Source organism: Hypanus sabinus, chromosome 26 (genome assembly GCF_030144855.1).
Source record: "Hypanus sabinus isolate sHypSab1 chromosome 26, sHypSab1.hap1, whole genome shotgun sequence".
Classification (NCBI taxonomy): Eukaryota; Metazoa; Chordata; class Chondrichthyes; order Myliobatiformes; family Dasyatidae; genus Hypanus; species Hypanus sabinus.
In genome coordinates, this window is record NC_082731.1 from 11,913,496 (window position 1) to 11,936,977 (window position 23,482).

General features: G+C 42.6%; 1 protein-coding gene across 7 annotated transcripts; it reads left to right on the forward strand.

Annotated features, from left to right (window-relative positions):
* The first annotated feature begins 556 nt into the window (after window positions 1-556).
* On the forward strand, window positions 557-23,345 carry LOC132381619 (gastrula zinc finger protein XlCGF8.2DB-like). 7 transcript variants are annotated; one of them, XR_009508080.1, is made up of 4 exons: window positions 557-635; window positions 2,329-2,510; window positions 18,963-19,108; window positions 23,120-23,345. XR_009508080.1 is itself a non-coding variant. In XM_059951144.1 (3 exons), the coding sequence occupies exons 2-3, from the start codon at window positions 2,503-2,505 to the stop codon at window positions 5,028-5,030; spliced, it is 1,071 nt and encodes a 356-aa protein (XP_059807127.1). In that variant the 5' UTR covers window positions 557-635; window positions 2,329-2,502; the 3' UTR covers window positions 5,031-5,789. The 7 variants fall into 7 exon arrangements, 3 of the variants coding, with proteins under 3 accessions (XP_059807127.1, XP_059807130.1, XP_059807129.1); XR_009508079.1 differs by lacking the exons at window positions 18,963-19,108; window positions 23,120-23,345 and adding an exon at window positions 17,337-18,952; XR_009508078.1 differs by lacking the exons at window positions 18,963-19,108; window positions 23,120-23,345 and adding an exon at window positions 17,337-18,952 and having other exon boundaries at window positions 2,329-2,447.
* The last annotated feature ends 137 nt before the right edge of the window (window positions 23,346-23,482 follow it).

Here is a 23,482-nt window from a genome sequence, read left to right on the forward strand (position 1 = left end):
GAAGTCATGTAATTCTGATACGGTAGGCGGACAAACAGTAGGCGCTACAAGAGCCCCCGCTCCCGCACCAGCAGGCACAGGAAGAACTTCTTCCCTGAGGCTGTGACGCTGCTGAACCTCACATCACACCGCTAAACAATATTGCACCCATATTGTACTGTCTCAGTAATTTTATATTTGTGTGCTGTAGCGCTTACTTTTTATTCGCAGTTATTTTTTTTTTGTAAATAACACTATTCTTTGCATTTCTGGTTAGATGCTAACTGCATTTCATTTGGCTTTGAATCTGTGCTCGGCACAATGACAATAAAGTTGAATCTAATCTAAGCATTCAATGTCCAGGACGTCAGTGGTGGTCCCGAACCACGCGAAGATGGAAGGTCGTTCAAACTCAAATCATTTAATATTAACTTAATAACGGTACAAAGACCATCACTGCGAGTCATCGATTAATGGCGGTAGCAGTACCCAGAATGCTCTGGATCGTGAACCACCCCCATCCACGGCGAAAGATTGCGCCTGATGAGTGCGCATGCTCACCATGTGCCTCGCGTCATGCAGATACCGCATGCGTCAAAGCTCTTGCGGGTGAGCCGGACGCCGTGGAAACGGGAGAAGTCAGCGGGTGATGCCGGGTAGGAGGGGGGGAGGGGTTGCGCCATGCAGTTAACGTCGAAGGGGATTTGCCACCCAGTCGGCCGATGCCGCGGCTCTGATCCGAGCACAACGGAGCGCGACTCGGTGCTTCTGAGGCCCGCTGCCGCCACGCTAAGGGACCGTAGGCCGCACTGCGCACGCTCCGTTCAAACACACTCTTCGGCCCCGCTTCTTGGCGCATTGGCCCCTCCGTCTGCAGGAAATAGGCCACCGTTCAGCCCGCCAGGCATCCTGGGTATAGTCGCTCGCCATTTTCGAGACGACTGGCCAGCGTTATTCGGGTCCATGTTGGCACCTTAGTTGATATCTTTTTTTACTGCTTTTCCCTAGATAGCTGTTTTTAATATAGTACATCTGCTTCTTCGGCATAACTATTAAATCTGCTGAGAACTTATTTAAAGAATCTGTGCTCCGTGCTGGAAATTCAGACTGAAAAATAATATTGTCCGTACATCTTCTGATTTCGCCATCAATTACCTTAAAACACAACATTAAATTCCATAGTTACATCGCCCTCTAACCTCATTTGTTCTAGGCTGAATAATTGTAGCTTCTCCAATTTCTGCGGATAACTGATGTCAGGTATTATTGTGAATTTCTCCTACAGGCAGGCTTTAAACTACTTCATAAAGTTAAGCAGGAGCAAAGCAATTGTGGCTATATTGACGTGAGACTAGCTGCTGGAATCTGATGCAAATAGTGAGCTGCTAAAGGAATACTGTGGAAAGAAATGGGCTTTGGATCGAGACCCTTCATCTGGGCTGAAAGTCTAAACAAGAGACTTGTTCCAGCAGCTTACTTTTTGCTCATGATCAATATTTTTGTGTAAGGCTTTGACCATAAGATGCAGGAGCAGAATTAGCTCACGAGGGTCATCGAGACCGCTCCGCCTCTCCATGATCTAATGCTGTCATAGTAACAGAGAACAGAAACAGGAGTAGGCTTCAAACCTGCTGCAGTTCAGAGGACCATGGCTTCCAGAACCTGCTCCTACCCTTATCCCTTGATGGCTTTATCATTAAAACATATATTTACTCACTTGAACATATTCAATGACTTGGTCTCAACTGCCTTCTCTGTAGTGGATAATTACCCTCTTGGTGAAGAACTTTCCCTTGATCTGAATTTGAAATGTGCTTTCTCATGTCCTGAGTTGGTAACTACTGGTTCTGCAGTCTGTGGCCACCAGGAGCATCCTCCCTGTATCTTACCTGTCTGGTTCTGTTACAGTTTCAGAGGATTCTGTAAGTTGTGCTCTGATTTTACATAAGCCCTGAATACAGTCCTGCCATCTAAGGAATCAAGCTGGCAAACATTTGTTATACCTCACCCATGGCAGCAAGATCTTCTGATGAGGAGACCAGAACTCCAGACGGAGTCTCAGCTCTTCTGACCCCTATACAGCCACGACAATAAATCCATATTCTAGTACTCAAATTCTCTTGCAATAAAGGCCAATAAAGCATTTTTGTACATTACTACCCAATGTTATTTATAGATTTGTATTTGGGTGGTTAGATCAATAAATGGATCAAAGCAAACCCCATGTGGTGCATAAGGAATTGATTAACGATAACAGTCATACAATTTGGGTTAAATTATAAAGTTTCATAAAGTGAATCATCTTCCATTGATCATTAAAATCATGGCCTAATTTTTGTACCTCCTCAGAGCCCCTGGGCCTCACCTGGCATCATAATGTTGACAAGTATGGATTAATTGCTTAGAAGCCAGCAGGAAGAAAGCTCAGAGACAGACAGCAAAGAGGGCACTGTGCTGGAGTAGTCAACGTGAGTCGCTTTGAATTTCTGAACAGCAATCTACTCTTTCTACTTCGTTTACAGGATGCATGTGTGAGTGGCGTAGCTACCATTATTGCCCAACCCAATTCTTGATTATTAGTGGCATAAGCTCTATTTTTTCAACAATGCACTCTCTGTAGAGATGAAACCTTTCTGTTGCTGTACTTGATATCAGTGTCACTTGCAAGGCGAACAGTAACATTGTTCTCAAATAGCCTTTGTAAAGTTGGTGACATCCGACAGAACTGCAGTCTATGTGGTGAAAGTACTCGCACTTTGCTGCTCCTGATTACACTGGCCAAACATTTTATTTCCAGAAGTGTTGCTTTCTCAGAATTGTCTTTTGTTTATGATAGACCTCTTGAAGCTGAACACAAATATAATTTCAGACTTCTTGCATCACATGGGAATTTAGAAAGACAAGAAATTAACTTTTATTGAATATAATTTGTTTAATTGATCATTCTTCTGATGCTCTGCAATAGTTCAACTGAGCTAAAAATGTTTTGTTGATGATTTTCATTTGTACTCAGTGTCTGAGGCTTCTTGCTTAAGTGTCCAACAATAATCAGCCAGCATTGATGGATTCCAGTTGCCCTGATATTGTTTCTCCCTGACTGCAATGTCCTGGTGAAGTTTTTCACCATGATTATCACTGACAGCGTAAAGATTATTGGGAAGAAGTCTAAATGGAAATCCAGAAAGTGAATTTTTAGTGATGTTTTGAACTTCATTGTTTTGTATGCTTGAATCATGTTGTCAGCCAGCTGCATGTAGTTTGGTGTGTTATAGTTGCTGAGGAAAGTTTTAACAACACCTGTGAATACCTTCCATGCAATTTTCTCCAGTCCTACTAAAAGTTCTTCTAACTGATTACGTGTCTGATTTGTGGATCAGCAAAAATACCTTCCTTAATCTTGGCATCAGTTATTCTGGCTTGAATTGAAATAAAGAATATAGGCAATTTTTTTTTTAAATGGTGCATGTTAGGGAAATTTCATGGTGATTTTCATGATCAGCAGCCCAAAATCCATAAGATACACCCAAAAGTATTTAGGAAGCAATATCTTTATTGTGCAATGTTATAGAAACGGGAATGAAGATAGTCAAGCGGTTTAAGTTGGAGAGCTGTGGGATTAGGATGAGAGGTGGGAAGTATTGATATTTTCATCCGGCTACTTCACTCTTTTAGCTGGAGTCTGCAGGCAAGAAAGTTTCTGTCGGAAAATGTGTTCAGGGTGTATAAAATCTGCCTTCTCCCCCCAGCCCCATTCTTCTGCTGTATTTTCCCTGCCAAAGAGCCCAGATGTTGGTATAGGTCAGGATTAGCTGATGATTCCCGTTCCCGAAGGAGAATAATGAACCAACTGAGTTGGCGTGTTTTTCTAGCACAAGCCCCACAACTCAACATATTCTTAAAGTTCAATTTTTCAACCGACCTTTGCTTATTTTGTGGGTTCTCACTCATCTTTTTTCCCCGTATTTTATCCATTGAAAACATCTCACAGGATATTAAGAAAGGAGAATCCTCGGATGGAAAATTCAAACAAAACATCGGGTCAAGACCAGAACAGACCGTGTGACTCATGCAGCCCCAGAGCTCTTCAGCGTTTGGAAATGGAAGTGAGAAGGTCCATTCTGGCAGGCAAGAAGACATTTGTATGCTCTGTGTGTGGGAGGGGCTTCACCCGTTCATACACCCTGCTGAGACACCAGCGGATTCATACTGGGGAGAAGCCCTACACGTGCTCCATGTGTGGAAAAGGATTCACGCAGTCAACCCACCTCATCGCACACCGACTTGTCCACACCGATCAAAAGCCTATTAAGTGTTCCGACTGCAAGAAGAGTTTCAAAAGCAGGGCTCATCTGCTGAAACACCAGCACGTACACAGTGAGGACAGACCCTTTGCCTGCTCTGCTTGTGGAAAGGGATTCACTTCTTCATCCAACCTCACCGCGCACCAGCTCGTTCACACTGACCAGAGACCTTTTAAATGTCCGGACTGTAAGAAGAGCTTTAAAAAGAGAAGTCACTTGCTGAAACACCAAAAGACTCACACTGGGGAGAGGCCGTTCATCTGCACCGTGTGTGGGAAAGGATTCACCCAGTCATCCAACCTCACAGCACACCAACTGGTTCACACTGATGAGAAACCTTTCACATGTTTTGAATGTGTAAGGGGCTTTAAGAGTAAGCAGGAACTGCTGAAACACCAGCGGACTCACAGTGGAGAGAGGCGCTTCACCTGCTCTCAGTGTGGGAAGGGATTCACTGTATCCGCTGACCTGCAAAGGCACCAGCGTGTTCACACCGGAGAGAAACCATTCAACTGCACGCACTGTGGAAAAGCGTTCCGATGTTCGACCAACCTTATCAGGCACCAGCGAGTCCATACAGGGGAGCGGCCCTTCTCCTGTTTGGAGTGCGGGAAAAGATTCACTCTGTCATCCTATCTGCTGAGACACCAGCTGATTCACACTGGGGAGAAGCCCTTCGCTTGCTCTTTATGTGGGAAGGGATTCACTCAGTCATCCAGCCTGCTGCGACACCAGCAAGTTCACAAGTGACTGCAGCTTGTATTTGACTGTACTGCTGTGGTTATTCATAACCAGGACAAAATGCCTTTTGTCCTGAGAGTCTGGGTTGTTTCTGTTGCTTGTTTATGTTGTTGCTGTAAGCGCGGGCTTGCTTTGATAACATCGTTGGACACCTTTGTGCAATATCCATCTCAATGTGTTTGAAATGTTTTATCTGTTAGCATCTCTGAAAGTGTTGAACAAACTATACTGCATTTGGACTGATTTGCATGTAATATGTAATGATACCTCTATGGAAGAAGACGGGAAATTGATTAATTGGATCGCCTGATACAGGGATCCCTTTGTATAAGAGGTTGTGTTTCATCTTTCTGACACCGTGCGGTCAGCTGACATAACACAGGTGAAGATTAGCATTAGTGACACAGTAATTAAATCAATATTGGAAACTATTTTTAAAACTAATACTTCTAAAATGGTGACAAACTATTAGTTTCAAGATATCAGGAAAAAAGAACACACAGATCAAACTCTGAACTGAAAGCGAAGCACAGCGGCCTTGATAGACGCTCGTCTCCGATGCCACGGGGGACAGAAGATCATGAGAAGCAGCAGTGAAAATCTCCAAAACGTACTTTGGTAAATTGGTCTAATATTCTTGCCTGTACCGAGGTGCAGTGAAGAATTTTGTTTTGCATGCAGAAGATTTCATTTTTAACAGTGCATTGATTTGTACAAGGGAAACAAGTGTTACAGTTACAGGGAACGTTTAATGTAGCTGGACGGAAGTTGGCCATAATAACATAGACTATATGATCAAACGTCCCATTTTATTGTACTAATAGTCAATAATGGGAAAAAGCTTGAATCGTGAATGGTTCTTGACACTATTAGTAAAGAAAGCCATTGGAATAGGGGGAGGGGATCAGATGAGAATGTGGAGGTTGGGGGAGAAACTATAGTGGGGGAAATTAACGTTGTTCTGTGTAGCAAAGTCGAAAAGTTTGGGTACCAACGACAGAGACAGGACAAGGAATCGTCTCGGTGGGAAGGAACTGGCCACCAAATTACAACACATTAGTTAATAATCCCTGTATCAGCCCCTCAGCTATGTACAATTTGACAGGCATATGAGACAATTGTTGCTGCCCTGATCAAACCACATTTGGAATATCATGTTCATTTCTGGTTGTTTTATTATAGAAAGGATGTGGAAGTTTTAGAGAGGGTGCAGAGGCGATTTACCAGGATGCCGGCTGAACTGGAGAGCACATCCTCTGAGGATGGGTTGAATGTTTCTCCTTGAAGCAAAGGAGGTAAAGAAGTGACTTGATAGAGGTATACCAGATGGTAAGAAGCATAGATCAAGTCGATAGCCAGAGTTAATATGTAGGGGCATAATTTTAAGGAGGAGAGTACAAGAGAGATGTCAGAGATGAGATTTTTATATAGAAAGGGTGGGTATATGCCCTGCCAGGACATTTAAAAAATCTTAGATAGGCACATGAAGAAAAGACAGAAAAATGGAAGGTTGTTTAGGAGAAAAGGATTAGATTTATTTTAGAGTAGGTTGTAAGGCCAGCACAACATTGTGGGCCGAAGGGCCTGTACTGCGCTGTAGTGTTCTTTGTTCTGGCAATTAATAAGCAGCAGTAGTTTTGTAGAAGGTGGGTTATGGTCTGTGTGGCTCTGATATCAGTACTGGAACACACAGATGGGTGATCTACGTCTGGACTCTGCTGGGATCAGTCTTCTCATGACCTCGCAGAGCTAGAGAAGTAGGGAGGATTTAAAACAAGTGGTGGGCGATAGGGGATTAAAGTTGGGAAAATGAGCTTGAATAGTACAGAGAAGGCTTGAGCAAGGGATGCTAATATGGCAATGATAAAGAGACTGACCTGAAGGGATCTAGAGTACAAATCTAAACTCAACTCAGTGGGCAGGACTAGAGATGACAGAAATAATAAAAGCACAAAACTGTAGGTTTCACATCTGTGTGCGTGAAGTATTTGAAACAAACAGATGTACTGAGAACACAAATAGGAGGTTGCAGGTATGGTGTGACAGCCATTTCAGCAACGTGGCAGATTGGAGCTGAGTATGGAAGGATGCAGGACAATTAGGAAAGATTGGGAGATGGGGGAGTGGTTCTGTTAATTAATGGAGGGGATTTGATTCAGCAAACCAAAGTCAAAGTAAATTTATTATCAAATACCATATATTACCTAGAGATTCATATTTCTGTAGGTATTTACATAAAAGTTCAGAAATACAATAGAGTTTATGAAAAACTGCATAAGTAAAAACTGACAAACAACCAATGTGCAAAAAACAAATTATGCAAACAGATAGATAGAGGTTGATAGATAAATAGTTCCGAGGTCGAGTTGAAAGCATTCAGAAATGGTTTGGGTGGAAATTAGAAATAAGTTCAAGTTTATTGTCATTCAACCATATTCATGTATCCCACCAAATGAAACAAAGCTAGGAAAGCCACTTGGCCCACTCTGCAGAATGAGCCACCAAACTTAACAGAAAGGTACCGTGAAGGTCACAGAGGATTTCCATTTGTGCGTAGCACAGTGATTTTGGGATCATTTCTCAGAACCGCACATTTTGAAACCAAACAAGATCAAGCTGTGCCTGACCTACATTGACCTTCACGACGAAGAATACAGATAACACGTAACACCCCAGTAATCGCCATACCTTAATTGGAAAGAAGGAAGTCAAAAAAATTACAGTCACATTTCAATGCTCCTCTGTAAATTATTGGAAATGTGGGCTGAAAAATCATTGGGACTTGTTGGACTTCTTTCGAGGGTCTCAAAAGAAGAGGCCCACATGATGTTGCTCTTTTGGTATTAACTTCCCAAAATTGTGTAGATTTTTCCATTTCTTTGGACGTACAAATATAGCTCATTTCAAAAGGAATGGAGACAGGATTCCACATAACAATTAACATCTGAGATAGGAAAATAGTTAGAAACTATTACTGCTATAGTGGGGGAATTATGAAAATCCAAGAAATTGGGCCAGTGTAGTTTCAAGAAGGGGAATGAATATTTTTCCAAGTTAGTGGAGCCTTGTGAAGTAAACATAAGAGATTCTGCGGATGCTGGAAATCCAGAGCAACACACACACACACACACACACACAAAATGCTGGAGGAGCTCAGTAGGTCGGGCGACATTGATGGAGAGAAGTAAACAGTCCACAATTCAGGTCACGACCCTTCATTAGGACTGGAAAGGAAGGAAGAAAGTGAGGGGAAGGAGCAGAATGTGGTAGGTGATTGGTGAAGCCATGTGAGGGAGTGGAGGACGAAGGATGAATTGAGAAGTATGGAGGCAAAAGGTGGGAAAGGAAAGGGGCTGAAGAAGAAGGAATCTTCTAGGAGTAGAGTGAGGACCATGGGAGAAGGGGAAAGAGGTGGGGCACCGGGGGGGGGGGGGGTGGGGGTGATAGGTGGGTGAAAAGGGGAGGTAGAATGGGATATGGAAAATCAGATAGATAGATATTTCATTGATCCCAAAGGAAATTACAATGTCATATAGCATTACAAGTGCACAGATATACAAATATTAGAAGAGAAGAAAGAAAGAATAAAAAAAAGTTACCTTAAACAGTCTAATAGGAGGGCGTCATCATTTCCCCAGCTATAGGTTGACTCATTACAGGACCCAATGGCTGAGAGTAAGAATGACCTGATATAGTCCTCATTGGAGCAGTGCACTTGTCCTAGTCTGTTGCTAAAAGTGCTTCTCTATTCAGCCAAGGTGGCATGCAGAGGGTGAGAAACATTGTCCAGAACTGCCAGGATTTTCTGTCGGGTCCTTTGTTCTCCCACAGCCTCCAGTATGTCCATTTTGACTCCTATAACAGAGCCAGCCTTTCTAATCAGTTTATTGAGCCTGTTGGCATCACTTTTGTTGATGCCATTGCCCCAGCACACACTGCATAGATTATGATGTTGGTGACAACAGTCTGGTAGAACATGTGAAGGAGAGGCATGCATACTCGAAAGGACCTCAGTCTCCTCAGGAAGTAGAGGCTCTGTGTTGGTGTTGGACTCGAGTCTGTCCTCCAGATGCACCCCCAGCTACTTGTAGGTCCTCATCACATCCTAGCATTAATAGAAACAGGGATCAGTGCAGGCTTAGTCTTTCTGAAGTCCATCATCATCTCCATTGTCAGAAGTTGTCATTGCCATTTTGACAAATTGTCATTGTCAGAAGGCAGAGGGTTGTGGTGGAGGGAGTACATTCAGATTGGAGGGTTGTGACTAGTGGTGTCCCACAAGGATCTGTTCTGGGACCTCTACTTTTTGTGATTTTTATTAACGACCTGGATGTGGGGGTAGAAGGGTGGGTTGGCAAGTTTGCAGATGACACAAAGATTGGTGGTGTTGTAGATAGTGTAGAGGATTGTCAAAGATTGCAGAGAGACATTGATAGGATGCAGAAGTGGGCTGAGAAGTGGCAGCTGGAGTTCAACCCGGAGAAGTGTGAGGTGGTACACTTTGGAAGGACAAACTCCAAGGCAGAGTACAAAGTAAATGGCAGGATACTTGGTAGTGTGGAGGAGCAGAGGGATCTATGGGTACATGTCCACAGATCCCTGAAAGTTGCCTCACAGGTAGATAGGGTAGTTAAGAAAGTTTATGGGGTGTTAGCTTTCATAAGTTGAGGGATAGAGTTTAAGAGACGTGATGTAATGATGCAGCTCTATAAAACTTTGGTTAGGCCACATTTGGAGTACTGTGTCCGGTTCTGGTCGCCTCGGTATAGGAAGGATGTGAAAGCATTGGAAAGGGTACAGAGGAGATTTACCAGGATGCTGCCTGGTTTAGAGAGTATGGATTATGATCAGAGATTAAGGGAGCTAGGGCTTTACTCTTTGGAGAGGAGGAGGATGAGAGGAGACATGATAAAGGTGTACAAGATATTAAGAGGAATAGAAGGAGTGGACAGCCAGCGCCTCTTCACCAGGACACCACTGCTCAGTACAAGAGGACATGGCTTTAAGGTAAGGGGAGGAAAGTTCAAGGGGGATATTAGAGGAAGGTTTTTCACTCAGAGAGTGGTTGGTGCCTGAGTCAGTGGTGGAGGCAGACACACTAGTGAAGTTTAAGAGACTACTAGAGAGGTATATGGAGGAATTTAAGGTGGGGGGTTATACGGGAGGCAGGGTTTGAGGGTCGGCACAACATTGTGGGCCGAAGGGCCTGTACTGTGCTGTACTGTTCTATGTTCTAAGTTAGAGAAATCACTGTTCACGCTGTCATGTTGGAGGCTACACTGGTGGAAAATGAGATGTCACTCCTCCAGCCTGAGAGTGGCTTCATTGTGCTAATAGAGGAGGCCATGGACTGATAGGTCAGAATGGGAGGGGGAGTGAAATTGAAAGGGGGGAAGAGCAAAGGTGCTCGACAAAGCAATCCCCAATCTACATCGGGTCTCACCGATATACAAGAGCACTGGATACAGTAGGTGACTCCAACAGACTTGCAGGTGTGGCTTTGCCCTGAATGTTGACGAGGGAGGCGGTGAATGGGCTGGTGAGCTCTTGTGCTGCTTGCAGGAATAAATACCTGGAGTGAGATCAGTGAGGAGTGAAGAATGGACAAGGGATTAGAGAGAGCACAATCCCTGGGGAGAGTGCACTGTGGAGGGGAGATGAAGATGAGTTAGGCAGTAGGATACCGTTGAAGATGGTGGAAGTTGCAGAGAATAATTTGCAGGATGCAGAGGCTCGTGAGGTGCTAGGTAAGGACAAGTGGAACTCTACTCTCTGTTAAGGCAGTGGGAGGATGGAATGAGGGCAGATGTCCTGGAAATGGCGAAGCAGTGGATAAGAGCAGCGTCAATGGTAAAGGGAAGGGAAACCCCTTCTTTGAAGAAGGAAAACACCTCAGATGTTATTGAAATGAAAGCTTCATCCTGACAAAAGAGACGGAGACAATCAGAAAAGGGATAGTACTTTTACAAGTGACGGGGTGGAACGAGGTATAGTTCAGGTAGCTGTGAGGGTCAGTAGGTTTTTAAAAGATATCAGTAGATAGTCTTTCTCCAGGGATGGATACAGAGAGATTGAGAAAGGGGAGAGAGATGCCAGAGAAGCAAGTGAATTTAAGGGCAGGATGGAAGTGGAAGGCAAAGTTGGTGAAATTGACAAGCTCAGCATGGGTGCAGGAAACAGTCCTCGGCGTAGCAGAGAAATAATTGGGGAGCATCACTCGGGAAGGCTTTGTTTTTTGAAGTAACCAAAGATTATTAAATCTGCTGATCACACTGCGAGGAAAGTGAGTTGTGTGTGGGGGTGGGGGGGGGAATATAGGTAAGATAGGTTCAAGGGAAATAGGTAGGTTGTGAAATCAGCAAAGTAATCAATAAATGGAACATAATGTGGAAAAATGTGAGATTAACCATTTTGCAGGGGAAAAAATACGGTATCAGCGTTTTCTCTAAATGGCGTGAGATGGTGGAGCCCAAGGATGCTGAGAGACCTGGGTATCATAATGAATGTCTTGCCAAAAGCAATATGCACGTATAAAATGAGAGCTAGTGATATTAATGTTTATGATGAGGAGAATTAAGTACAAATGTAGGAAGGTTACATGTTTTGTAGAATAGGACATTGGTGAAACAATATCTGGAGTACTTACAAAAGGATATAAATGCATTCTAAGTTTTGTTAGACTGATATCTGGAATATGGCAGTTGACCCTATGAGGACAAGTTGCACAGGCTCATCTTATTTCAGCTGAAGTTTGGAAAGCTGAGACTTGATAGAAACATAAGAAGGTGAGAATGTCATAACAGTGTGAATGTGGAGAGGCTGGGGTTAACCAGTCCCAAAGTCACAGTTTTAAATATATGGTACTCATTTATGACTGATAAGTGAACTATGGTTCTCTCAGACTTTGGAATTCTTTCTCCAAGGGATCAGAGCCCGTAAGTATGTCTGTAAGCCAAAGGAAGATTGATACCTGATAGGCAATGTGTGAAAGGTTGCCCATAGTCAGTAGGAATGCAGATTATAACCAGATCAACCATGACCTGATTGAATGAGAGTGCAGACTCAGAGCTGAGCGGCCTACCTTACTCCTGATTCTTAACTCTGTGTGGGAGCTCAGATGAAATGATTTCCAATCGCTTTTAAACTATTTGTGAGTCGCACTGAATCTTAAACAGTTGTCTGCCCTTGGGTGGCTCTGGAAGCATTTTCTCCACTTGCTTTTACAAACATCCCTGCTTTTTATCTATCTTCTATCATCACTGTGTTTTGAGCACTATTCCTTGAAATGAAGTAAATCTGAGATACACGAGGAAATCTGCAGATGCTGGAAATTCAAACAACAACACACACAAAATGTTGGTAGAACACAGCAGGCTAGGCAGCATCTATAGGGAGAAGCGCTGTCGATGTTTCAGGCCGAGACCCTTCGTCAGGACTAAGGTCTCGGCCCGAAACGTCGACAGCGCTTCTCCCTATTAATGCTGCCTGGCCTGTTGTGTAAATCTGAGATAGTTAGGGACATTAGGAGCCAACCGCTGGAGACAGATAAACCCCTGCCTATGAGGCACTTGTCTACACAGTATGGTTCCTGACCCACTTCCAATCCATGAGTTGTTTCTTTTCAGTCTACAGAAAAGTTGGGCAGACCAGACACCTGACTAGTGAATGCCAAATTTTTACTTAAATTCTAAGTCTTTTTCTGGAAATTGTTCCATCATCTGTAATGTAGATGCTGTATGCATTTTGTAAGTAACTACTCACGCAAACATTTTTAAAAGCATAAAGACCATTTGCACCAGCAACGATAAATTAATACAAATAATTTTGGGAGTATTGGCCCACAAGTCTAGCTTCAAGAATACTCTTGCCCCTTGGAGAATCTCTAAGGACAAGAGGGCACACAGCCTCAGATTAGAGGAGTGTCCATTTAAAACAGAGATGCGGAGACATTCCTGAAACCAAAGGGTGGTGAATTTGTGGGATTTATTACCACAGGAAGCTGTGGGGGCCAGGTCGCTGGGTGTATTTAAGGCAAAGATTGAGAGATTCTCGACTGGACAGGGCATCAAAGATACAGGAGAGAAGGCTGGGGAGTGGGGCTGAGGAGGGGAAGAAAAGATTAGCCATGATTGAATGGCGGAGCTGACTTGATGGGCCAAATGGCCTAATTCTGCTCCTTTGTCTTATGGTCTTAAGATGTGTTTTCTGTCAAGCAAAAATCCAGCATGTCACCCCAACCAGAATGGCCATTGCGGTGAAAACCAGTGCATATTTAGTCCACTTCCAGACAGACAGAGGTGGATTTTGGAATATAGGTTTCCATCCCCTACAATAGAGGCGAAGTTTTCAGTCTCAAAAAATGGACCAGTATCCAAAAATTATAAATGTGAAGGCAGATGTAAAATGTAGAGAAACTGAGATAGGCAAGCATTTCACTTTACCTTGTCTTTGTGATAATCTTGCTTGCTTGGGAAAACTCTGAACGCAGTTGTTGCAAATTTCCAGAGAAGTTCTGGTGGGTGGGGGTGAGCTCATTCACCTTCGCAGTGTCTCCATGCTGAGAGCGTTCAGCTTTGCATCCTCAAGTGGCCCAGTGAGCAAGTGGTATTTACGACTTGTTCCTGTGCTCTAGAGAATTAAGTCCAATTATTAGAGATAGATTAATAGTGATAAATTCCTGGTTTCTCTTGAGATCCAGTAAGGTATCCAAGTGGAGAACAAATCATTGCAGAATTGAATTGAATTGACTTTATTACTTACATCCTTCGTATACATGAGGAGTAAAAATCTTTATGTTATGTCTCTGTCTAAATGTGCAATTTACAGTAACTTATGATAAATAGTACGTACAACAGTACAGTCAATATAGAAACACAATTGTATCAGCATATATTAATCAGTCTGATGACTGGTGGAAGAAACTGTCCCCGGAGCCTGTTGGTCCTGGCTTTTATTCTGCGATACCGTTTCCAGGATGGTAGCAGCTGGAACAGTTTGTGGTTGGGGTGACTCGGGTCCCCTAAAGCCAGTTCTGGCTTTGAAGACCAGAACTGGGTTATGTAGGGTAAATAGAGGGAAACTTCCTGCTCGTGGATGGTTCAAAACTTTGTGAGAGCGGTTTGAAGCTTTGGGCAATGGTTGGCGTGGAAACAAAGGGTATGAGAGGGAAAATAGATTCCTGGGTGTTACCAGTTGGCAGAGCGGCCATGGGTGAATTGGACAGACAGGATTGCTGTATGAGGTTCCAAGATGGACTCATTTGGATGATTTAAAATCTCTTAGGGGTGAAGGTGATCTGTTTGTAGTCATTGAGTCAACAATCCAAAAGCTCAGATTTAGTGTCAAGGAAGGGAATGTGGAAAATAAATTGGAAAGAACGATAGAGTCTTTGCTGAGCAGTCGGTAGCTGGTGGAGCCATTATTTCTCAATTCCAGCAACCTTGGTTCAATCCTAACCTTCAGTGTTGTCCATTTGGAATTTGCCTATTATCCCCATGACCCATTCTTTCCCTGGGTGCTTCAGTTTTCTTCCAGACGCTAAAGACGTGCGAGTAGGTTTACTGACCACTGTAAGCTGCCCCTTCTGTAGATGAATGACAAGAGAACTAGAGGAATTGGTGGGCTTGAGGGACAGAACAGGCTGTAGAGAGAAAAGTGGCAGAATGGGGCGTTGCTCTGTCTGCCAGTATTGACTTGGTAGGCCGAATGGTCCTCTACTCCCTGTTACTTGGATGAAGACTCAAACTGTCACTGATTGAGGCTGAAACCGATTTTCAGCAAATCATGCAGAAAAAATAAACATCATGCCACAGGTCATAATTCCCTCCACTTTAAATAAAGAAGCTGTTATTGACTGCATGTTGTCCTGTAGTGATCTGAACGTAAGTTAGGCTGTTAGTTAACCAATCTAACCATTGTGTCTTTGTATACATTTCTGAAAACACCAACTGTTTGTGTATGGTTACAATTAAACATCAAGCAGTAGGAAATCAAGGCAACTGGACTTGCTGTGTCGTGTTTCTGTGTTCTAGACAACACTGCAAGTCCAACTGCCTTGACTTGCTACTGCTTGATATTCTTTGGACTGGATGACTGAGAATCTTCATAGACATATGTTACAATTAAAAGCGTTTGACGTGATAGAAGCTGAGAATTGATTTGGAATATCAATCTGCGGGCCTCACCAATGAAGCTGTAACGGTTCAGCCAAGATACTGACGTCCAGCTTCCGTAGAGCTGCTTCTGGAGGCCCTGCTCCCTGAGCCTACCACCTCCTTGCCTGTTCTCCACAAGCATCTGGCAGTTCCCCTGTCCAGCCCCAAGATTTTACCACTCCCTGACATATCAGGAGCCATAAGATCATAAGACATTGGAGCAGGATCAGGCCATTGGGCCCATCTGTGCAATTCGATCATTTATTGATTCCCCCCCCACCCCCAACCCTATTCTCCTGCCTTCTCCCCGTAACTCTTGACGCTCTTACTAATCAAGAACCTACCCACCTGCAGGAAAATACACTCAGGTCAACCAATACTTTTTTGGGTTATTATTTCCTTTATCTGTTTTATATTTTTTAATGCAGAAAGAGGATATCAAAAATAAAAGCAACAAAATGAGTTTGAAAAAGAAAACCATTCCCACTGTTAGAGCCTCAGCCTAATTTTGGCCCACACACTAGTTACATATGCAGTATGAAAATAAAAAAAAACAAATATACAAAAACTAAAAGACAATACAAACAATATTAGAATCCCACCAACATGTACAAGCAAGCTGGAGGAACTCAGCAGGTCGGGCAGCATCCGTTGAAACGAGCAGTCAGCATTTCAGGCCGAGACCCTTCGTCAGGACTTTCAGGTTTCGGCCTGAATCGCTGACTGCTCATTTCAACAGATGCTGCCCGACCTGCTGAGTTCCTACAGCTTGTTTGTACGTGTTGATTTGACTACAGAATCTGCAGTGTACTTTGTGTTTAGAATCCCACCAACTATCTGCCTTGTACACAACATCAAAACAAAATGCATTTCATCTTATCTAAGATGCACACATGCGCTTAACTTTCAGACTGGACCCTGAAACAAACTCTCCTCGCTCATGCTACGTGAGCAGAGATGAACACATTCACATTACTCCTTTACATTCGGATTAGGTTATGAAGTACAAGAATATTGGAACCACAGATCAGAATTTTCTGTTGTGGATGGGATATCGTACAAAGGTAGCAGAATTGTGATTCCTATAAGTCTCCGAGAAGAAATACTTGGGAAAATTCATGAAGGCCACTTAGGTATTGAAAAGTGTAAGAGAAGGGTGTGGGAAGTGATGTTTTGGTCCAGAATGAACCAATAAATTGCAGAATTGGTGTCTTTTCAAATATGCTTTAAATAAAAACACACCAACCCTAAGGAGCCACTGCATCCACATCCTAGTCCTCAGAGACTTTATCAGACGGTAGGCGTTGATCTTTTTGTAACTGACAATGATTATCTATTAATAACAGATTACTACTCATTGTATCCTGAAGTTTGAGCAGAACAGCAGAGAATGTAAAATCATGAAATCAATTTTTCCAGACATGGTGTACCTGATGAAGTTTTCACAGACAATGGTCCACAATTCAATGGTGAATGTATGAGACATTTTGCTCATCAATGGGGCTTTGTTCAGACAACATCTAGTCTATTTTTCCCTCAGTCCAATGGATTAGTTGAGAAGTTGGTAGGAATGATCAAGAAACTGATGCACAAAGCAAACGATAGTGGAGGTGATTTTTATAAAGCTTTGCTAGCCTATCATAGTACTCCACTTGAATGTGGATTTTCACCTGCTCAGCTCCTGATGGGACGCCGTTTGAGATCCAATCTGCCAATAGATGAGAGCCTTCTGAGAGCAGAGGGAGGTGAACAGGTGAAAAGATGGAAAGATGAACACAAAGCAAAGCAGAAAACATACTTTGACAGATGTTCTCGTCCATTACCTGAACTGCACCAAGGAGATGAAGTGAGGACACAAGACAAAGTGAACACATGGACACAGGAAGCTACAGCACTCAAAGTACAACCCAGATCAGACATGGTCCAAACAGAACAAGGAGCAGAGTTAAGAAATCGCAAAGACCTCAAGAAAGAGCCAACTTCAGAGTTTCAGTTAACTGGTGCAGACCGTGCAAAACATGAAAATGACAACGAAACACAAGAACAGTGCGAACCACTTAGAAGGTCTACTCATGTTCATAAACCCCCAGAGAGACTGATAGAAACATGTTAAATTATGCATTTCTTTTGATTAATGTTGCTAATTGTTTTTCTTTTTAAGGAGAGGAAGATGTGGTGATCTGTGTCACATGTAAGAACGTGATTGGACAGAGTTTGGAGCATGCGCAGAAATGACAGAATGATCTAGAAACTTTATGGTTAAAACATGCTTGCTGTTTGCTGTTGTAAATAAAAGTTCTAGTTTTAATTCTTCCAGAATATGGTTTGTTCTTGGTAACCCACGGTACGTACAAAGAACCTAGTAATGAAGTAAGTTGTGGTAAGACAAAAATAAACCATCAGAATAATTAATTCATGCTGATGCTACAGTATTTCTATGTTATATTGACTATCCTGTCGTACATTATTTATTATAAATTACTATAGTGTACATTGCACACTTGAGCAGAGAAGTAACATAAATGTTTTTACTCCTCATGTATTTGTAGGATATAAGTAATAAAGTCAATTCAATTCAAATCCTCTACCTTCTCAGACATTGCATTCCAGAATGCAGCCACCAGGTTTGTGAAAAATTTACTCAAATAAAAACTCAAGAATAGAGGAGCCCCTTCTGTTCACAAGTAATATCATCCAAACCTCCTGCCCTTCACATTAAACTGATGTCTTTGAGTCTTAGACACCTTTGTTATGCGGTAAAATCTTTAGGAGAAGCACTGTTTAAAGACAGTCGTTGTTTTGTACCCATTGCTTCCTTCTCAAACAGCAGCTCAAAGCCAAGAAATTGAGAAAGCTCTTCTGAGGATTACTTGCATTTTTCTATCTTGTTCTCACTTCCATATGAGGGAGGGATAAATTGAGAAGCTTGGGATGGGAATATTGAAGCAAACTTACTCTATGAACTAGAGGGCAAAGGTTTAAGATGAGAGGGGAAGGGTTTAATGGGAACTTGTAGGACCAATTATTTTACATAAAGGGTGGTATTATGCAGAATAAACTGCCAGAAGAAGTAGTTGAAGCAGGTACAAGAATAACTTTTATAAGAGAGTTGAGCAGGTACATGAGCAGGAAAGATTGAACAGGATCCAATCCTTGCAAGCTGTGGGAAGATTAAAGGAAGTAACCTGGGTTTAATTTTATTTATTTGTTTAGAGACACAGCGTGGAACAGACCCTGACCCCTCCCAAGCCAGGCCACCCAGCAACCAAATAATTTAACCCTAGCCTAACTACAGGACAATTAACAATGACCAATTAACATACTAACTGGTACCTCTTTTGGACTGTAGGAGGAAACCCACACACACATGGAAGGACGTTCAAACTTTGTTACAGGGGGCACTGGAATTGAACTCTGAACTCCCAAAGCCCCGAGCTGTAGTAGCATCACACTGTTACAATACCCTAACTGGGGGCATCACAAACATTCAGCAGTGGAAGATATCGCTGAGGGCATTTCAGGAGGGCACTACCCCTAAAATGTTACGGTAACCAAGACCCAGATAATGTCACTAAATCGGTGGTCTGTTTGGCCCCTTGATCTTCCTTTTGACACTTCTTAAGTCTAACCACAGAGTTTAGGCAAAGTTAGCCCTGTGTCCACTTAGAATCCTACCAATTGTACCCTGTACTATTTAATAGTTCTTTTTTTGTCCATCTCTTATTGCCTACATAGCATAGCTCAATCCTGCTTATTTTGCCACAATGACCTCTTATATTTCCCATAGCTCAATGGTCCAGCAGATGGAACTGTTGCCTTCCAGCAACCTGGATTCAAAACTGATTTCCAGTGCTGACTGTGTGGAGTTTGCACGCTTCCTTGTGATTATGTGGGTTTCCTCCAGGTGCTGAAGGTTCCTCCAATATCCCAAAGGTGAGTGGCTGGTAGGTTAATTTGTTATTGTAAATTGCCCCCAGTGCCTCGGTGAGTAGATTAGACCATAAGATATAAGAGCAGAATTAGGCCATTTGGCCCATCAAATTTGCTCCAGTATTTCATGATGGCTGATCCATTTTCCTTTCCTGCCTTCTCCCCTCATCCTGTCATGCCCTGACTAATTAAGAATCTATCAACCTTTGCCTTAAATATCTGTAAAGACTTGGCCTCCACAGATGCCTGTGGCAACAGATTCCACAGATTCACCACTCTCTGGCTAAAGAAATTCCTCCTCATCTCCATTCTAAAAGGACGTCCCTCTATTCTGAGGCTGTGTCCTCTGGTCTTAGACTCTCCCACCATAGGAAGCATCCACTCTATCAAAGCCTTTAAACTTTCAATAGGTTCCAGTGAGGTCACCTCTCATTATTCTGAGTTCCAGTGAGTACAGGCGCAGAGGCATTAAATGCTCTTCCTATGACAAGCCTTTCAAGCCCGGAATCATTTTCATAAACCTCCTTTCAACCCTCTCGGTACATCCTTACTGAGATAAGGGTATAAAACTGCGCACAATGCTCCAAGTGAGGCCTCACCAGAGCCTTATAAAGTCTCAACATTACATCCTTGCTTTTATATCCCAGTCCTCCTGAAATGAATGCTAACATCACATTTGTCTTCCTCACAACAGACTCAACCTGCAAATTAACCTTTAGGGAATCCTGCACAAGGACTCGCAATTCTTTCTGCACATCAGATTTTTGAATTTTCTCCCCATTCAGATAATAGTCTACCCTTTTATTTCTTCTACCAAAGTGCATGGCTGTATACTTCCCGACACTGTATTCCATCGGCCACTTCTTTGCTTATTCTCCTAATCTAAGCTCTTCACTGGTCTCTCTACTTCCTCAAAACTACCGACAGTTGAAGTCAGAAGTTTATACATACACCTTAGCCAAATGCATTTAAACTCAGTTTTTCCACAATTCCTGACATTTAATCCTAGAAAACATTCACTGTCTTAGGTCAGTTAGGATCACTACTTTATTTTAAGAATGTGAAATGTCAGAATAATATTAAAGAGAATGATTTATTTCAATTTTTATTTCTTTCGTCACTTTCCCAGTGGGTCAGAAGTTTACAGACACTTTGTGCATTCTTGAAAAATGCACATTTGTTAATGCACACTTTGTTAGTATTTGGTAGCATTGCCTTTAAATTGTTTAACTTGGATGTTAAGCTCCCAGCTATGATCTTCTTTCAGCCACAAATCAGTGATGCCCACATCATACACGCCAATCTGTAAACTGGCACAGGGAGCAGGGGTTCACCTGTTCACCTCTTTTATTCTGTATACTGCACACATTCAAATATAACACCTTCAGTCTTGTACTCACCCTTTTCTATTTTGTCCACCTTTTACAATGCAGCTCATCCTGTTCACTGCAAATTTGCCCTTATATCAGCCTCTCCTTGCTAGCAGTCTCACTGCACACTGCCTCTGTTTGTAAACAAACTACCTCATCCTCAAGACTATCAATCCGGTTCCCATGTGCCTGCCAAATTAGTTTAAACTGTTCTGAACAACTCATGGAAGGATATAGGTTCCTCTTGTACAGGTCTTACCTTCCCCAGAAGATATCCCAATGATCCATAAATCTGAACCCCTGCCCCCTGTGCCAGTTCTTCAGCCACGCATTCACCTGCCAAATCACCTATTCTTACCCTCAATGACGTGTGGCATGGGAAGCAATCCAGAGATTACTATCCTGGAGGTCCTGTTTTTCAGCTTTCTACCTAGATCTACCTTTCTCTGTGTTGTTTTTTATTACGTAGTTCAGTCTAGCTTTTTATACTGTGTCATGAAACACCATGGTCCTGAAAAACATTGTCTCATTTTTACTATGCACTCTACCAGCAGTTATGGTCGAAATGACAATAAAAGTGACTTGACTTGACTTCAGATTCAGATTATTGTCATTTAGAAACCACAAATGCAATGCAGTTAAAAAATGAGACAACGTTCCTCCAGAATGATATCACAAAAGCATATGACAAAACAGACTACACCAGAAAATCCACGAAATGTTTGGCAATCCCCAAATCCAGAGTCCGGAGAGGCTGCTGCGTATTAATATCACGCTACTGTCTAGCACAGGCATGGGCAAACTACAGCCCGCAGAACTTGGTGAAATTATATTAATAAACCTTGTTAACGTTTTTTCCCCGCAATTCTGGCGTTTTCCCAATAGATGACGCACTCTATATACATTGACCTTTGTTGAGGTGCAGCATATTACTCCACATTTGCGCTTTACTTTGTGACCTTGTGGCGACCCATTTCCTGGCACATCCGAACTGGCTCACAATTAGCCAGCGTTCTGGCTAAGAGAGATAGCCTGCGGGGATTTGGGAGCACAGAGCTCCGCATACCGGTGCGCTCTCCCTGCTTTGTCATTCTGTGGGTCGTTGTTGAGTTTTGGCACAGGGGACAATTGAATAAGAAGGAGCAGGACAAGTAGACCTGCATCTCCTACCGTTTTTGAAATAAAGACAGTCAGGAGGAGAGTGATGATGATAATATCTTGAAGGATAACAGAATTTTCAGTGCTTTAAAATAATAACTGTTACTATTAAAAAAAGCTATTTTATTCATTTAATTTTCCGTGTTTTAAAAGTCATTTCAATAAATAGCTAAATACCATGGGACTTCAAAGACAGATATTTTGTTGTAATGTATTTGTTCATTTTCAATTGAAATTAAAGCACATGTTTTCTACATATCCCATGATATTTTATTTTCTCTTGTGAGGCGTATTACCAAAACACTCCGTCCATCTGCTCCTGGTCCGGCCCCCGTCAAATTTTAGACCCCTTTGTGGCCCTCAAGTCAAAAAGTTTGCCCACCCCTGGTCTAGCGCGTTCCCCAGAAAGGAGCTCCAAATCCACCAGACAAAAACTAAAGCTACAAGACCTGCACAAAACCACATAATTACAACATATAGTTACAACAGAGCAAACAATAGCATAATTGATAAAAAAAACAGACTATGGGCACAGTAAAAATAATCCAAGATGTTAAAGGACTAAGTTCAAAAGAAATCACCACAGTTTCCACAAGTCCCTAGGTCTCGACAGACTTGCCATCCCACGCTGGCGGCAGAAGGGAATACCCCCACTATGGACTTCCAAGGTGCCACCCAACTCAGCCTCGCAGACGCAGTACACGCCGAAAGCCACCTGAGTCCGTCGAACCTCCGAGCCGACAACCATCCCCTCCGGCACAGCTTCTCCGAGCACCATCCTCTGCTGAGCCTATTAAGACAGCCCTGCCAACGGGACCCCGAGGACTGGGGGCCTGTTCTTCCCAGCAGAGTCCCGGACCTCACAGCAGCAGCAACGAAGAAGGTCTTCCTGGAATTTCCTGATGTTTCTCGACTTGACTTGCAATCGCCCTTTCAGCTTTCTACCTAAGATCACTCTTCAGGATCTCCTCACCTTTTCTATCTCTATCTTTGGTGCTAATATACACGAAGACCTCTGGCTGCTTACCCTCCCCCTTTAAATGGGGCTGCAGCAGGGTAACACTGCGATTAGTATAAACGGATGTTTGACCGTCAGCACCGAAGCCCTAGGTCCATACCAGAACACTCGGACTGCCCTCCGCACTCACACTGAATTTTATAATGACAGCATTAGTGAATAAGTCATCTTTTTGCGCTCGCCATTCTTTGGTACAATTTAAAGTGGTACATAGAGCCTATTTGTCCAAAGAAAAATTATCCCATTTTCATTCTGATATTTCTCCAACTTGTGACAAATGTAATTCAGCCAATGCTTCGTTAATTCATATGTTTTGGTTATGTCCCAGCTTAGAAACATTTTGGAAAGTATTTTTTACTTTTTCTCAACTTTTTAACACTAACTTTGAACCTAATCCTCTTACTGCTTTCTTTGGTATTCTCAGAACTCAAGATATAACTTTAACTCCCTCAGACTTGTGTGTTCTAGCTTTTATCTCACTTATGGCGAGAAGACGGATTTTGCTTAAATGGAAAGAAGCAGCCTCCCCTACTCGTATGCAGTGGTTAGAAGACATTACGACTCATCTTAGTTTGGAGAAGATTCGGCGTTCTATTTCTAATTCAGTACAGTACTTTTACATAACATGGGGTCCTTTTATGAACTACTACTCTAACTTGTGAGTTTTTCTACGTAAATGTTATTTATTATGTTATTCTTTGTTAACAACTTAGCGACACTTTAAATTTTTTTTTCCTTGTTCTTACCCATTGGCTTTCTTGGTAGGGGTTTGATTTTATATATATATATAATGACAGCATTGTTGAAAAATGCAGATTTGTTCTGTTTATA